At 39.0% G+C, this 17129-nt stretch overlaps 1 protein-coding gene across 2 annotated transcripts; it reads right to left on the bottom strand.

Moving 5' to 3' along the window:
- Window positions 1-42: 42 nt before the first annotated feature.
- On the bottom strand, window positions 43-16095 carry LOC114473590 (3-hydroxy-3-methylglutaryl-coenzyme A reductase-like). 2 transcript variants are annotated; one of them, XM_028463317.1, is made up of 19 exons: window positions 15970-16095; window positions 13381-13576; window positions 13183-13294; window positions 11826-11913; window positions 11055-11139; window positions 10872-10977; window positions 10687-10793; window positions 10375-10494; window positions 8337-8470; window positions 7586-7842; window positions 7360-7505; window positions 7088-7282; window positions 6451-6609; window positions 6187-6344; window positions 6001-6106; window positions 5327-5497; window positions 5112-5252; window positions 2441-2599; window positions 43-529 (listed from the first exon to the last, which is right to left on the bottom strand). In XM_028463317.1, exons 2-19 carry the CDS (start codon window positions 13543-13545, stop codon window positions 350-352), a joined length of 2589 nt encoding a protein of 862 aa, XP_028319118.1. In that variant the 5' UTR covers window positions 13546-13576; window positions 15970-16095; the 3' UTR covers window positions 43-349. The 2 variants fall into 2 exon arrangements, with proteins under 2 accessions (XP_028319118.1, XP_028319119.1); XM_028463318.1 differs by having other exon boundaries at window positions 15885-16086.
- Window positions 16096-17129: the final 1034 nt, after the last annotated feature.

Here is a 17129-nt window from a genome sequence, read left to right as displayed (position 1 = left end):
GACGTTTTGTAAATGTCTCTGGTATTTTGTATATTCTTTTCACCTTGTGTGTGTTTTTGTTGTTTTCATTTTGGGTGTATTTGCTGATGTTTTATAAATTTCTCATGTTTTTTGTATATTTTTCTATCCTTTTGTACGTTTTTTGAGTCATTTTGAAAATGTCTCTGGTAGTGTTTCTATTTTTCTCTCCTTTTGTTTATGTTTTTGGTCGTTTAGTGTATTTGCTGATGTTTTGTGTGTTTTTGGAATTGATATAAAGCTAGGATTAAAAGTCAGACTTAGTTCAGCCCCGAGTTTGTAGTGATTCAGTTTTATCATCTGTACACATTTTAAATAGTGACAGCAGACTTTAGTGACGCATGCTCAGAGATGTTTCTGACCTGTTGTGGACCATGTGACTCTTGACCAGGTGACCTGCAGCCAGAGCCGCCATCAGTGACAGCTCTCCAGCCAGGACCGTGGCACACACCACACGGGCCAGCTGTCGGGCGTTCTCACCCGGCTCAGCTGGACCCATTACACCTAACATCTGGAAACACAGAAATAAACAAACACAGACATGAATCATGAGTCAGTGAAGATGGAGCCTGGAGGAAAACAGGGATTCAGCCTACTTTTCATATCATATAGTAGATTTTTATATCATTCAGCAGCTTTTTATATCATTTAGTAGATTTTTAGATCATTTAGTAGATTTTTCAGTCAAAATGACAACTTGTGCTGCTTTTTGTTCCTCTAAAAAACAGTTAAAGTTAAAGATGTTGATGTAAACCTCTTGTTCACAGAAAGAGGATAAGTTAATCTATGACTGCTGGAGGCGACAGTTCCAAATCTGAGGTTTGGTAGTAGACAATAAAGAAGAGAAAAGCTCTCCTAAGGGACCTTTACTCTCCCTTAAACAGTGAGCTGATACGCTTCGGTGGTTGAAGTTAGACAGTTGAAGGACTCCCACTCAAAAGGGATTTATGTTGTTGTTGATATGCATATTTTTCTGTCTAAATTTGTATTTCTGGAGTTGTTTTGTCATTTGTAGTCATCATTTTGTGCTTTTAGGAGTCATTTTATTGTTGCTGGAGTCATTTTTGAATTAGTTGTTGTAGATTTTTGTCAATTTCTGTTGTAATTTTGTGGGGGGGGGTTGTCGATTTACATATTTTCTGTCTATACTGTATGTGTTTTTAGAGTTATTTTGGAGTAAATCACAGACTGTTGAAAAACTCCCTCCCAAAAGTGCTTCTATCCTCAGGATTGTGTGTCTTCAACAGTCTGTGATTTACTCTCTAACTCCAGCCACCAGAGCGTGTCAGCGCACTGTTTAAGGGAGAGTAAATTTTCAGGTTTTTTTAGAGCAGGGGTGTCGGACCCCAGTCCTCGAGGGCCGGATTCCTGAGTCTTTTAGATGTGTCCCTGCTCCATCACACCTGAATCAACTGAATGGCTTGTTATCAGGCTTCTACAGAGCAACCAAAAGCTGCTCAAGTTGTCATTTGGACTGGAAAAGCTGCTAAAATACCTAAAAATCAGGCTGAATGTTTCACTCTCATAAAAATCAATGGGATGTTTACAGGCAGTGGGGCCGTGTGACATCAATCACGTGATTTCAAGATGGAGGAACAGAGGCTCTAAAACTGTAAAGTAGTAACACTTTTAAAAGTTAATAAAACAAATATGATGCATAATAATGTGTTTGTCAGACAAAGATCATTATCTTTATCTTTTATTATGCTGTTTTATTTTATTTTATTTATCTGCTGCTGAAACTGTGCAAATGTCTCCTTTGTGGGACTCATTAAAGTTATTATCTTTATTGTTAAAATATTTATTACACATTAGAGTGAAACAGTGACCTCTAGTGTTTAAAGCAAGTACACAAGGATTTTCTAAATGTCTGGAGATGTTTTATCTGTTACAAACCAACACAGAAAAAAACAAATCAGACATGGAACAGTGTGTGTGTGTGTGCTCTGATTATTTCAACACAAACACACAACGACACAGAACACTCCATCAATCTTCTTCCAACACAGACATGTTTGACACATTTCAACACACTGACCAGTTCAACGCAGATCAAAATGTTCAACTAAACAGTGCAGAGTTCATAGTTTCCTTGAAAGCAGCGTTACGCGTTGCTCAACCAGCTGCTTCCTGATTGGCTACATTTCACTTCACACCCCAAATCACGGGTCACACACACACACACACACACACACACACACACACACACACACACACACACACACACACACACACACACACACACACACACACACACACACACACACACACACACACACACACACACACACACACACACACACACACACACACACACACACACACACACACACAATTAGCTGATAAAACGGGAGATAACCTGGGGTGGCACAAAAGCAGCACTGATTATCTGTGTGTAGTGTGTGCGTGTGTGCGCGCGTACCTGCAGGCAGGCCTGCTGGGGGGCCAGGATGGTGCCCCCCCCCACTGTGCCCAGCTCTAGGGAGGGCATGGTGCAGCTTATGTAGAGGTCGTCTCCCTGTGGACCAGAACACTCCATCAGAGTGATGCAGCTGGAGCTGCCCACGGTCTGAGCCGGGTCCTGGAAAACACACACACACACACACACACAATAGCATTAGCCTAGTGTTAGCATTAGCATTATCCTAGCTTTAGCATTACCCTTGCATTAGCATTAACAATAGCCTAGCAATCGGATCACTCTAGCATTAGCATTAGCGATAACCGAGTGTTAGCATTAACCTAGCGTTAGCAATAGCCTAGCATTGAATCAGAACATTATCATAATGAATGAACTCTTGCAGGGTTTTTCACGAATGCACATGCTTTGTTTCACAGTTGTGTTTCAGATTCACAAATGCACACAATCTGTTTCACAAATATTATTTTGAGGCACACGTAATATGAATCCACAGATAATGCAAATTGCTGAATGTGCATTTACAAACTGCTTCTGTGCTGTGAAACATCTGTATATTTGTGAGAGAAATGTGTGTGTGTGGTGAATTATGAGACTGACCTGACGTCGCAGGTCAACTAACGTCACCATTGGCTGATAAAACGGATTGACAGATTAATCAACCAATCAGGTGAGTTCATTCATTATGATACTGTTCTGATTCCATAGATTAATGCATTGTGTGTACTTTTGTAGGTTTTTGTTGTCATTTTGTGTATCTTGGTCGTCGTTTTGTGTATATTTGATGATGTTTTGTAAATTTTTCAGGTATTGTTATATTCTTATCTTTTGTTTATGTTTTGTGTATTCTCACCGTTGTTTTGTGTGTTTTTGTTTTAAGTTTGTGAATTCTTGTCGGACAAAGACGACAACTGTGTCTGACTTGCAGCTGATTAATGCATTTTGTGTATTTCGGTTGTTGTTTTGTGCATATTTGATGATGTTTTGTAAATATCTGAGGTGTATTCCATAAAGGAGGGTTAACAAACTCTGCGTCTATCCATAAACTCTGGGTCAACATACCCCGCGATGGGAAACTTTGGGTATCGAATTCCATTACAGCTGGTATGAAGTGGGTTAATCAACCCTGAGTATGTAAACCTTGGGTTACTGACGTGCACGCGCGCGATAAAAAGCCATCATCAATGGATAGAAAATGACTCAAACTGCCATGGCAACCACCCGGAAGATAGTGATTTATTCACCCTAATGGGTGAAATAAGCCGTTGTTTGATGAATATGATCCTGTTCTAAAGGTGTGTTCAGTCTTCAGTGACTATAGTGGCTTAAATCACCCGTAATTACTCACACTTTTTGGTCCCTTCATCACTTTATTGCTTCAGTGACGTGACGAGCGGTGAATAATATGAATAAAATGTGTCTGAGGAGACGTGTCAGCAGCATAGGATGTCTGCATAGAGAGTCCTCCTGTTACACTGGATATAAACACAGTAAATGCCGCTTTATGTTGCATCAATTATATTGATTTTTAATGTAATATTGTCGCCAGAGTCATCTCGACGTCCTAAAAAATGTCATTAAAAAAACACTGAAGCGGGATGTGAACCCACGACACATCGCTTCCACGCGCAGCATCACAACTCACAGCGCCATCATATCTTCAAAGAGCGGTGATCTACAGATTTAACTGTATAACAATATAAAACAACAATTGAGTTTTAAAAGTGGATTCATTTAAATGATCATCTCCTCCTTTATATTATCTACAGGTTTGTATTCAGCGAACTTTACTACAGACGTCAGTAGATGTTTTAATGTAGATCAACCTCAACCTACATCCACAATGTTATAAAGAAAACCACCGTTTGCACACACACAAAAAAAAAAAAAAAAACGTAAAGCAACACATTAGTAATGATGTGAACATGTCTGTGGTGTGTGATGTTACTAATGCGTTTCAGAGAAAAGTGTTAAGGTTTATTAAAGCGTTCAGAAACAGTGTTCAGGTGGGCGGAGCCAGGTAGAAACCCAGGGTTTCTTTGATAAAACCTGCCAGTGACCAGGTTTAGTTCACGGACAATGTTGCCATGGTAACATACTCAGAGATGAAAATACCTCACTTTTAGGAATTGGATTCTCAGTTTCCCTCATTTGAGCCTGAACATACTCAGAGTTTGAACATAACCCGCTTTTTGGAATAAACCTCTGGTATTTTGTGCGTTTTTCTCTCCATTTGTTTTTGTTGTCGTTTTGTGTGTTTTTGGAGTTTTTTTGTGTATTCTCGCTGTCGTTTTATGTGTCTTTGCTGATTTTTTTTAAACATTTCTCTTTTTTATATATATTTCTCTCCTTTTATTGATGTTTTGTGTGTTTTTGGAGTAATTTAGCAAATTTCTCTGGTATTTTTTTTTGTCTCTCCTTTCGTTTCGTGTATTCTCTTCATTTTTCTCTATTCTTGTACTTTATTAGTATTTAGTGTATTGTTGATGTTTTATAAATCTCTGTTTTTTTGTACATTTTTCTCTCCTTTTGTGTGTTTATGTTTTCATTTTGCGTGTTTTAGTGTTGTTTTGTGTATCCTGGTTGTCGTTTTGTGTGCGTTTACTGTGAAGGCCTCTGCCTCATGTTGTCAGTGTGTAGTTATTTTGTGCGTCTCTGCAGTAAAATGACTCACCTGTCCACATGCAATGTAAATGGCCGCTACGATGTTAGAGGCGTGCGCGTTGAAGCCTCCGATGCTTCCCGCCATGGCCGAGCCCACTAAGTTCTTGTTGATGTTGAGCTCCACCAGCGCTGCCGTGCTGCTCTTCAGCACCTGCAGTGACCATGAGCACACACACACACACATTCAGCGTCACACATCGACTACACAACCACCTGATCGCTCACCTCTTTCACCACTTTAGCAGGAACTACGGCCTCGCACACTGCCGACTTCCCACGGCCCAGGACCCAGTTTAAGGCCGCAGGCTTCTTGTCGGTGCAGAAGTTTCCGCTGACGGCCATAATCTCCACGTCTGGGTAATGTTGCTGCAGCATCTTCAGAGCCTGCTCCGTGCCCTGTGTCACACACACACGTTACACACACAGTAGGAGGAGGGTTATTATTCTAATTTTGTGGGGGTCATATCGGCCTAAAAAAAAATTCTTTGTCTTCTTTGTCAAATTTTGTCATCGTTTTGTGGGTTTTTCGGAGTCAATTTGATAATGTATGTGTATTTTTCTTTCCGAATGGTTATTTCTGGAGTTGTTTTGTCATTTGTAGTCGTAATTTTGTTATTTGGTGGGTTTTTGTTTTGTTGTCATTTTGTGTATTTTAAAGTGCTTTTGTGAATTTATGTTGTAATTTTGTCTTTTGTTGTAGTTTTGTGTATTTCTGGAGTCATTTTGTCATTTTAGGATTATTTGTTGTGGATTTTTCTGTCTATGTGAAGTTTTTGTAAATTTCTGTCTTATTTTTGTCATTGTTTTTTTTTGTTGATTTGTGTATTTTCTGTCTGTGTGTATTTTTGAAATGCGTTTGTAAATATTTGTTGTCGTGTGTGTTTTTGCTCGCCACTCACCTTGGACAACATGTTCATTCCCATGGCGTCAGCCGTCTGCGACTGGAAGCGGATATAGAGGTTCCTCCCGGCTACAGATGCGTGCAGCTTCTGCAGGCGGGCGTACCTGCAAAGGCCACACCCCTTATCTGTAACTGGGAGCTCTGTGATTGGATGAACTGGGTGAAGTGGGTAAACTGGGCTGACCTGCTGGTGCCGTCAAACACCTCTTTGATCATTCCAAAGCCGTCCGACGACTCCAGCCACGCTTTGACCTCTGCGGCGCGGCACGCCGTTGGCAGCCGGATCACGGGACCGCGCGTCATCCCGTCTGCCAGAATCCTGCTGTTGCAGCCGCCGCTCAGCTGGACACAGGAGAGGAAGATACGCTTAGCGCCATTGCCACCGCAGCATCAGCAGCATCAGCAGCATCAGCAACATCAGCAACATCAGCAACAGGAAGTGACCTACCGTCAGTGCCCTGCAGCCTCGGTTGGTGCTTGCCACCAGGCAGCCTTCCGTCGTCGCCATGGGAACATAGAACTGCTTCCCGTCTAGAGGGAGGGGCCCAGCCACGCCCACCGGGACGGGCATGAAGCCGATGACGTTCTCGCAGCACGTGCCCATCACCTGTAACCGGTCAGAACATGTGTATGTGTGTCAGTACGACATGTGATCACACCAATGATTGTTGTTCTGTGACAGTAAACAGGACGCTGCACCTCAGGTCAGTAGGTCAGTAGGAATGAGGAACAAACACACAACTAAATTATCACTAAAATCACTAAAAATAATTTTGGGATTATTTGTTGTGGATCTGTGTATTTTTCTGTCTATATGAGTATTTTTTTTTAAATGTATTCTGTTTCAGTGATTTGACTTTTGGTTGATTAGTGTATTTTCTGTCTGTGTGTTTTTGGAGTCATTTTGTTCACTTTTGTGGTAATTTTGTGGGTTTATGAAATTATTTTGAGTTTATTTTCCGTTGTGAATTCTTCTGGCCTAATGTATCTTTTTGGAGTCATTTTGTGTACCTACCTGTGGCTTTGTGCGAGTGATTGTGTGTATTGTGTTTTTGGGGACACACTGCGGCTAACGCTAATGCTACCTTTGAATAGTCGTAGTCTCTGTAAGGCAGACAGGTCAGCGCCGTGGGAACAGACAGTTTGGAGGACAACATCTGTCTCCTGATGGCCACGCCCCTTTCTGGCGTCTCCAGGATACTTTCGAGTTTGTAGTTTGGGATTTTCGATGCCGCCACCAGGCTCATGATCTCTGCGTCGCTAAGGAAACGAGCGCCTCTCTGGGAAAGACGGACACATGGGTCAGTTTGAAGGTGGGAGATGGTTGGAGGGACTCTGGACGGACATGGGAACTCACCACGGGGTCCATGAGGACAGACATGCACTCAGTTAGCGGGCGAGGTTCGGAGGTGGCGTCGTCCTGCAGCGTGACGGGTGTCTGAGCGAGGCTCTCTTCTGACCACAGGCGACAGGAGCCGCCTTCCACCGAGGCGGCCGATTTTTCTGCAGAGAAAAAAAAACACGTGAAGAACCAAAGAAGAAGAAGGACATTGTCCAACCTGAGACGGCGTCCCCGTCCTCACCTTTGTCTTTGTCGTCATTGAGGGGAAGTCTGGAGAAAGCTGACGAGTGGGTGCCATTTTCACACACGCCATTCATCATCTTAGGAAGTTTCCCGCGGCTGTTTTCCACCTGCCAGGATTTGTGCGGCGGAGGGGCGGAGCTCGTGATGGGACTCTTGAGGGACAGCGGGGACGCCGCCTCTGCCTGCTCAAAGAACACATACTTGATGGCCAGAAGAAGAGCCAGACCCAGAGTGATGGCTTGTTCCAGGTGCACGCTGCCACAAACACAAACAGGAAGTGAGTCGTGCATGCTCTCCTCTGAACCAATCAGCTTCAGAGCTCACGTGGATCAGGAAATACAAACAGGGAAAGGTTCTAAGCTGATGGATCGGGACACAGAAGATCTTATGGACTTTTTTGCAACATGAAACTGATTGTAGCCAATCAGGAAGCAGCTGACTGAGGAACACGTAACGCTGTGTACAAGACAACTCGGAACATTTCCCAGATGGAAATTCCGATCTCCGAGTTCAAATAAGTTCAGCATCAGCATGTGGAAATATCTTCAAACATGGCTGAAAGCTTTAAGACCAGTAAAAGTAGGAGCTCCGCCTTCAGGTGCCCTTCAAGGTCACTTTTTAAAGTAGGAAATCGAAAACTCCACAGTTCTGAGCTGCTTGGAACGCAGCATTAGATGAGATCACATTGTTTGATCACGTGTGTGTGTGTGTGTGTGTGTGTGTGTGTGTGTGTGTGGGTGTGTGTGTACCTGCTGAGCTTCAAAGGCCACATGGTCCCAGCAGAGTCCCGTCGATCCTCCATTCGTCCGTCCGCCGTGCGGTTCTGCCCCAAACCCTCGGCCGTGAGTCGAGTGTGGGCATGAACCAAAGCCATGGCCAGGGACTGAAAGATATGTTTTTATAATGTTTACAGGGACACAACCTTTCCATAATCACAGAAACAGACGGAAAACGAGGAATTCACGTCTGAAACAGAAGCAGCTATGGGTGTAGCGATTCATCTAATACATCGATTATCGATTAATATTCCTTAGTACTGTCAAGAGATTAAAACAATGGCGTGATTGAGTAATTATGCTCTATAATTAATTAATCTAATTCATCTTTCTTTAAATTGCACCTAAAAATTGCTGCGAAATGCTGTGAACTTGAGGTATTTTCATTTAAATCACATTATTGTGGCAGATCAAAAGATTGATAGATAACAAAATGTCTTTATAAAGCAATTTATTGTTTTTAACAGACGAACAGATGCAGGCGTAACCATTTATATTATATTTATGTGAGACTAGTCCCAAAGGCTGCTGACACCTTTAGTTTAGAATATTGGTGTACTTTAAAATTTTGCAAAACTTTTCCAAAATATTTTACCAAATTTCCATGCGCTGGTATGCAACACTTTCATTTTGAGATAACGCTAAACATTAGATTAAAATAGGCTATATTTCCAAAACAGTTAAATTATTCCATAACTTTTCAAGACTGGAAAATTGTTTTTTTTTTTTCAAATTCCATTACTTTTAAAGGAATTTCATGACTGTGGGTACCCTGGATCCAACAACATTGATCTGTGCTCGGCTTGTTGTTCTTCCAGATAACATTAGGTGATCTAAAATCCTTTTGAAAGGCAATCAATGGATTGTATTGATACAAGGAAATAACTTTAAGCACAGCATACTTTATATGATGTGTTTTAAAACTCTTTAAAATAAAGACCTCTTAATTTAAACTGAAGTGTTGGTTAGACTTTATTCAAATAAAATGTGAATACATTTGACATTAAATGTTGTTTAGTGGTTTTTTTATGTCCATTAATTTATAGAAACATCAGGAATCTATGAAAGCTCGTCTGCACTGTACAGTATCCATGTATTTATTTCACTCACACTGGTTACATTATTATTTTGGATAAAAAGTAATTGAATCCATTTAGGGCTGGGCGATATATCGAATATACTCGATATATCGCAGCTTGTAGTCTGTGCGGTGTTGAAAATGACCATACCGTTAAACTCGCGGACTTCTTTTTTTTTTTTTTTTTAAATATCTTAGTGACATTATGCACAAAAGGTGCACTTAAATTTAGTGTTGTTTTGAAATGTCATCTTAATGACAACATGCACAAAAGGGCACTATTTGTTTTAAAATATTGTAGTGGCATTATGTACAAAAAGTGCACTTTCATTTTGTGTTTTGAAATGCCATGTGAGTTGCATCCTGCACTAATGTCTTGTTTTGAAATGTCTCTGTGACAATTTTGCACAGAACGTGCACTTTCTGTTGACAATTTTATGTTTGAGCCACTCACTGTTTAATAAATACAGTTATGTCAACTTTGACTTAGTTGTGATATCCCCTTTTTTGCATGAAAGTTTAAAATTGGCATATATTAATGCAGTATGATCAAGAATGTTTTAATGTAGACATATAGAATCATCATACTGGTGTGATTTTGTGCATCAAAGTGTTAATTCAAGGGTAATGCAAAATATCGAGATATATATCGTGTATCGTGACATGGCCTAAAAATATCACGGTATTTATAAAAGGCCATATCGCCCAGCCCTAAATCGTTTTGTTCTAAATTAACCAACATCAATGAATCGAATCGGCAACAACAAATCATGATTCAAATCATAGAGCTAAAATGGATCGTTACACCTCTAAAATGTAGCATGTTTGGTATGATCATGTAAACAGAGAAAGATGATGATGGGTAAACCAAGATTTTTGAAATGGAAAATAAGATTCTCTAGACATCGGCTGCAGTTTAAGCAGTTTTCTCACCATGATGATTTTAACCCTTTGCGTCACAGGGTTAGGTTTGTTGTCCTCTTCTTCAGCCAACACTCGAGCGAAGTGGCTCAGCTGCCAAATGGGACGGCCTTCCCGACTCTCCCTCGACAGCTGCACACACACACACGCACACACACACACACACACACACACACACACACACACACACACACACACACACACACACACACACACACACACACACACACACACACACACACACACACACACACACACACACACACACACACACACATGATGCCACTGTTTGTTGCTGTCAGAGCTCAAGTCACGTCTTCCTACCTCCAGCACCAGTGAGACGCAGGCGGGGAAGAAGGTCATGAAAACAAAGTAATTGGCGAGGACGGACATGCAGCTGAAGCAGCACATGATCTCCAGCTGAGGCACACCTGGAAAACAACAGCTCGTTATTATTATTTTCAACCTGCTGCTGCCTACTCGTCTGTGGAGGCGGGGCTTAGCCTTACCGGACATGGTGCCGATGCCGATGACTAAACACTCCACCAGAGCGTCCAGCGTGAAGGAGGGTCCCAGGATGGCCATGCCCTGGGAGATGTTCTCCCTCACCTCCTCCTGCACAGAACGTCCCAGCTCAGTCACACATTGGCCACATGACATGTAATAAAGTAATAACCAGAGCGCTGCTTTACCTGAGAGTTGGAGCTGAGGGCAAACTTAGCCAGAGCGCAGGCTTTGGACAGATCGATGAGCAACAGGAAGAAAGGCAGCGCTTCACTAGAAATAAGAAGATTAGACAGAAAAAAGAAATGAGAAGCTGCATCAGGAACATCTGAGTTCTATTCTTCAGTTTCTACATTTAATATATATATATATATATATATATATATATATATATATATATATATATATATATTTTATTACCTGTTAGGTAGTAAAACAGGGCTGTTAAATTCATTTTAGCTCAGGGGCCAAATAGGGAACAGTTTAATCTCAAATGTATAATAGTATTTCAAGTGTGTAAGACACTGACAATATCCAACAATAAGTGACAGTTATCAGTTTCTGCAGAATCTTAAATCTCTTTGATTTTGTGACTTTTATTTTCTAGACTTAACATGTCGCTGATTTCTCTGCATGTGGGGGGAGACCACATAGCTGTCCTCTCAGACACATTCAGTTAATAAAAGGCCAAGCAGAGTTCAGCAGAGATTAAAATGTGGACATTAGATTTGAACATATTGACTCTAAAAATGTGGAGCGTTGGTGATTTCTCTCCACGTGCACTTGTGTGTTAAAGGATTCCTGCTCCAAAAGCCCTGTGTGACATTGATGAACCAATATTTGATGAACTCTATAAAAACATCAACAGCTTTATTTACCATACTGAGACATTAGCCAAGAAGGTCAGAGATGTTACATCAACTCTGAAATGAAACCATGTGTGTTTGAGTTGGACTCACTTGAGGCCTGTGAGTTCTTTTCCAAAGAAGTGGACGACCACGCTGCTGAAAACAAAGCTGGAAAACACGGTGAATAAGCCAGCGATACCTGCAGGACGACAGAGGAAAGATCAGAGTCAGCAGCTGCTGGCATTTCCTCTGTTGGTTTGTGCTCAGGGATGTTTATTTAAGCTAAAGGTTTAAGATGTTCTGTATGGAGGATTATTAGGTACCGGTACGTTATTGATCTGCCTTGTTTGATCAGAATGAAGAGTCCTGAACATTTAACACAACACACAAAAGGAAGGTTGACAATACTATTTAGAGCAGAGTTTAACAACCTTTTCTGTCTTGTCTACTCTCGAGCAGGGGTTCTCAACCATGGGGTCAGCACAAGATGCCTTAAACAAGCTAGCGATAATTTTTGAACAATTTCAGCCCATTTTCACTTTTTCTGTAACTACACCAAACTTTCCATATCTTAACCTATTTTCATCACTTTTTTGACATATTTTTGCTCCTTTTAATGTATTTTTGCTACATTTCTCCCATTTCTGACACTTCTACATCACATTTCAATTCCTTTTCTGAACATTTTTTCCACTTTCCAGACATGTTCAGCACTTATAAACACTTTTACACCTAATGTCACATATGTTGACCCGTTATTGTCACTATTAACCTCTTTTCTCCATATTTTACGTTTCCTTTTGCCAATTTAACCACGTTCACCACTTGTCATGCTCATTATTTGTCGGTTTAAACTTAATTGTTCCTACTTTTTAAATCACATTACCCCAACTCCGCCTTCCCCTATTTCCACCACTTCTAAGCCAATGTTGACACTTTGAACCCTTTTTTCTGTCCATTATTGCCCACTCTAATTTGCAACTTTAAACCAAATTCTGTGGTTTTTAAAACCACTTTTAAAAGGAAACTGAGGCCACATTATTGTTTTTTCTATTATAAACTCACTATTAAATCATTCAAAATGATTTATGATTTTTTTTTTTTTACTGTTTATGAAATTCATGTGATGATACTTCATACTAATATTGATTGGATGCGATATCAGCACAAATCCTACATACTTCTAATATTTATTTTATAGTGTGGGATGTTAGAAAAGTCTTGGTCTAGTGATATTTACTCAAACTGAGAACAACTGACCCATTTATTATTAATATTAATATTATTAATAACCAATGGGACTTTTTACCTTAAACAGAAGAATATTCTACAATTAAATACAAAAAATATACAGTAAATTATAAATCAATAATTCTTTATTTTTTTGATATGGGATTGCGACACCTTTACCATGTGTAGACCTGCTCCTGTGTTTGTGTGTGTGTGTGTGTGTGTGCATGTCACTGACCCAGAATATATTTGGAGCCCAGCTGTCGTAGACTCTTAAACTGAAAGTAGACATAAACGATGGCCATGCAGCGTGTGACCGTCAGGATGACGACGTTACTGCTGTAAACTTTCTGTAAAAAAACCCAAAAACAAACACCAACATAACGTCAAAGTGTTTACAAAGCGTTTCTCTTTCTATATCAAACATCTGCCTCACCTCCTCCTCCACCTTGGGGCACTCGTTCCAGTTGCACATCTGGCTGCTGACGGCGCGCTGGTTCATGGACATGAGGCAGACGGTGAGAGCCAGCGTCCCCACAATGACCTCCCACGGGTGGGACGCCACCAGCAGGCCGTGGAGCCTGAACAGACGTGCCAGCATCGTATGGGGCTGAACGAGTCTATAAAATCACCTGTGCAGAAGAAGAAATCAGAACAGGGCTGTCAAACTAATTTTAGCTCAGGGGCCAAATATGGATCTGAAGTGGGCCACAGAGGCTATAGGTGGAGAAAAAAAGTAATTTCAACATTTTTGTGCTCTAGTTTGCGCCTCCACACATAATTAATATATAAAGTATGTAAGGCAATATCCAAGCAATAAGTGACAAATTTAAGTACCTGTAGGATCTACACTTAAATGTCCTTGATTTTATGACAATTTATTTAATTTGATGAAAATTTGTGAAATAATTTGCTGAAAATTGCCCAATTTTGGGAAAGAATTCTTTGACCAATTTCTGTTTAAAAATGACTGCAATCATAACATAAAACCATTAAAAAACTGTGACACCTGCAAAATATTGTGGACTTTCATTGAATTTATGTAATTGGATGGACTGAGATTTCTACAACTGAATTATTTGATAACTTACACATCGTTTTTTCAGTCAGTTTTACTCTCTCCCACGGGCTGTATTGGATGGTCAAAAGGACCTGATTTAGCCCCCGGGCCTTGAGTTTGACACGTGGGTTAGTTAGAAGAAGAACAGAAGCTAGCGAAGAGACTCTGACTCACTGTGATCATATTCTTGAACTGTTCTTTTTTCACCTTTAAAATCAGAAATCAGGCCCCAATATGACACAGAAATACCTCACATGCATATTGTAGGACACGTGTCAAACTCACAGCCCCGGGAACCAAATCCGGCCCTTTGGAGCATCAAATTTGGCCCGCAGGAGGAAATAAAAATGACAGAGAAAACATTGACCATTGTGTAAATGAAACTCAACAATATTTGCAGGTGCTCACGGGTTTCCTGGTTCTTATACTGCATATACAGTCATTTTTTATGTTAAACTGTTGAAAAAATCTCATAATTCTTACAAAATCCTTCACTTTTCCTCAAATTATGACATAATATTTCCATTAATTAAATAGAAACTGGTCACAAAATCTAGGAAATATAAAGTGTAGATCCTGTAGGGACTGATATCTGTCACTGATTGCATGGATATAATCAATTTCTTACATACTTTGTATTCTATGTATACGTAGAAGTGTAAATTAACGCACAATAGTGTTGAAATTCTTTGTTTTCCAGCATAAAATCTGCGGCCCACTTCAGATCAAACTTCTCCGTGTTTTGCCCCTGAACTAAAATGAGTTTTACACCCCTGTTTTAGGACAAAATCACACATTTACAGCTACTTTTCACAGATAACTGAAATAGTGGTGGGGAAAAGAAAAAAAAACTTAATGAATTGCAATTTTTTTTATATATCTTCCAAAAATCCATTATTTACATTTAAATTACATTATACAATATTGAAGGAGCTGTGAGGCATTACAAAAAAGAGTCAAATAATCCAACAGCTGACTGAATTAAATGTAAGATCAAGAATAAGAAAGAAATTAAAAAACAAAACAAACTAACATATAATTAATAATAATTAACAAATAGGTTTGTAATCGAATCAAGGCTTCAATAAATGGGCTGATTAATCACCAGATTTCTGATTAATGAATTACTGGGTCAGATATTCAGCTATAATATCATTAAGTTTAGAAATCACATGATTAGTAGAAACATGCATTAAAAAAAAAAACAGAAAAACAAAAAATATAAAAATGATCAAATAAATGATATTTTAAATAGAGAAAAGAGTTTAAACTTTTAGTTGAAGAACACTTTTTAAAGCGTCTACAGTGAATCATTAGACATGGAGTTTAGATTTCAGAATTTCCCTCAAACCTTGAAAATCTTATTTTCCACAAATGTTTAGGAGAAAATTATGAATTAAAGTCACGTTTAAGAACTATTTTTTCTTTACAACAAAGAGAAAAACCCTTTTTATATATATATATATAAAAAAAATTATAATGGATCTTAAATACATTTAAAAATAAACTAATTCCATTGCACAATATTTTAATAAAGTATGGATTAAATATGCAATTTAATAAACATTAATACTGTATCGTCTTTTAAAACACAATATAACTCTAAATGGACCTATAGCTTCAAGTTAATTATCTGTAACACTCAAATTCATCCTCATCCAAAATATAGAGTCGGTCACCACTTAAAAGGTTAACCAACATATCCGAAACATTGACCTCTACTGACCGAGAAACTCTCAATTAGGATTTTTTTTTTTTAATTTAGAAAATACATATTAAAAAAATGTTTATTTAGTTTTATCTTGTCAGTTGTTGATATTAAGAAGCTATCAGCGTCGTTAGTTAGCATTAGCCACATTAGCCCGTCACGTTTCACTTACACAAAAGCCGTGATCTAAGTGAGGTGTTTCTTCCAGTGAGGTGAGGGTAGAAATAGCGATAAGTGCCGCGGACACAGCCTCTTACCTCTGGTAAAAGGTTCAGGTTGGGTCAAAGAACCGGGTCCATCGTGAAAACCCGTAAACGCCCCTTCGGCTAACAGCTAACGTAGCTAACACAGCTAACGCAGGCTGGCAGCTGACGTAAGCGAATCGAACAAGGGAACACGGAAGTGCTATGTCACTGCGTTGTCATGGCAACGTTTTTTCCACCCAATATTACTGTATTTTTTATTTTATCTTTTTTTTGACACATACATAACATGTAAAAATATAACATTTATTTGTACTTTGTCACAAATAATTAAATAAATGAAATAAAAATAAATAGACTGCATATATATACACAGATATTGTGTTTTATGTCAACAAATACAGAGATCATACACCTCTTTGTACATCCAACCTTCAAACACAAACTCATTTGGCCATAATTGACAGCTCTACTTAAGCTCCTCCCACTATATGTATACATACTTCCAACGTACACTGTACTAGTATTTCCAAATCAGTCATTTGTACCTAAGTCCGTTTTTTAAAAAAAAATAAAGTAATTTGTTACCTTCCTTTACCCAACTGTTACTGAGTAAACTGTTAGAAAAATAAGTAGATCTTAGAAAACTATTTAAAAACCATATCAGATCATAATGATGGATTAATTTGTAATAATCTAATCTGGCAAATAATTTTCTTTTCGAGAATTAATCTTTGATATGTTGATCTCAAATATATATATATTCTTTTTTTTACTGCATTTTAGTTGAACTAGATTTATATTTCACAAAGTGAAAGTATAGAAATACAGTCGTTTAAGATTGTGTGTTGTTTTAATCTAAAAAAAAAGAATAAAAATTTAAAAAATTTAAAAATATAGTGTAATTTTTCAGAAATTTCAGGCGACCCCACATGGAGTCCCAAGCTCAAGGTTGAAAAACATTGATTTAGTGGCTCCTGAATAGATTTATTTCTATAGATTTGATCAATTCTGGTCATCTCACACCTGGGTGGAACCAACACTGACACTTTGTTAATTTTCCACTCTGTCTCCATTTTGATGCCTTACACCTTATCTAGAATTTTTTTTTTAAGAATGTTCCATTTGTATGCCTCACTATAGCCTTATCCAGACAATAAAAATTTAGAATGTTCCATTTTTAAGCCTTATTATAGTCTAATCTAGAAAAAAAA

This window comes from Gouania willdenowi, chromosome 12 (assembly GCF_900634775.1).
Source record: "Gouania willdenowi chromosome 12, fGouWil2.1, whole genome shotgun sequence".
Taxonomy (NCBI): Eukaryota; Metazoa; Chordata; class Actinopteri; order Blenniiformes; family Gobiesocidae; genus Gouania; species Gouania willdenowi.
The sequence above is the reverse complement of the archived record's forward strand: the minus strand, read 5'-3'. Positions and strand labels throughout refer to the sequence as shown.

Coding starts and splice junctions, on each gene's coding strand:
- LOC114473590 (XM_028463317.1), bottom strand. CDS start 13,545: ATGCTGGCACGTCTGTTCAGGCTCCACGGCCTGCTGGTGGCGTCCCAC. Junction 11,140..11,825: donor AAAGAACTCACAGGCCTCAA/GTGAGTCCAACT, acceptor TCTTATTTCTAG/TGAAGCGCTGCCTTTCTTCC. Junction 530..2,440: donor CCCAGCAGGCCTGCCTGCAG/GTACGCGCGCAC, acceptor CTGTGTTTCCAG/ATGTTAGGTGTAATGGGTCC.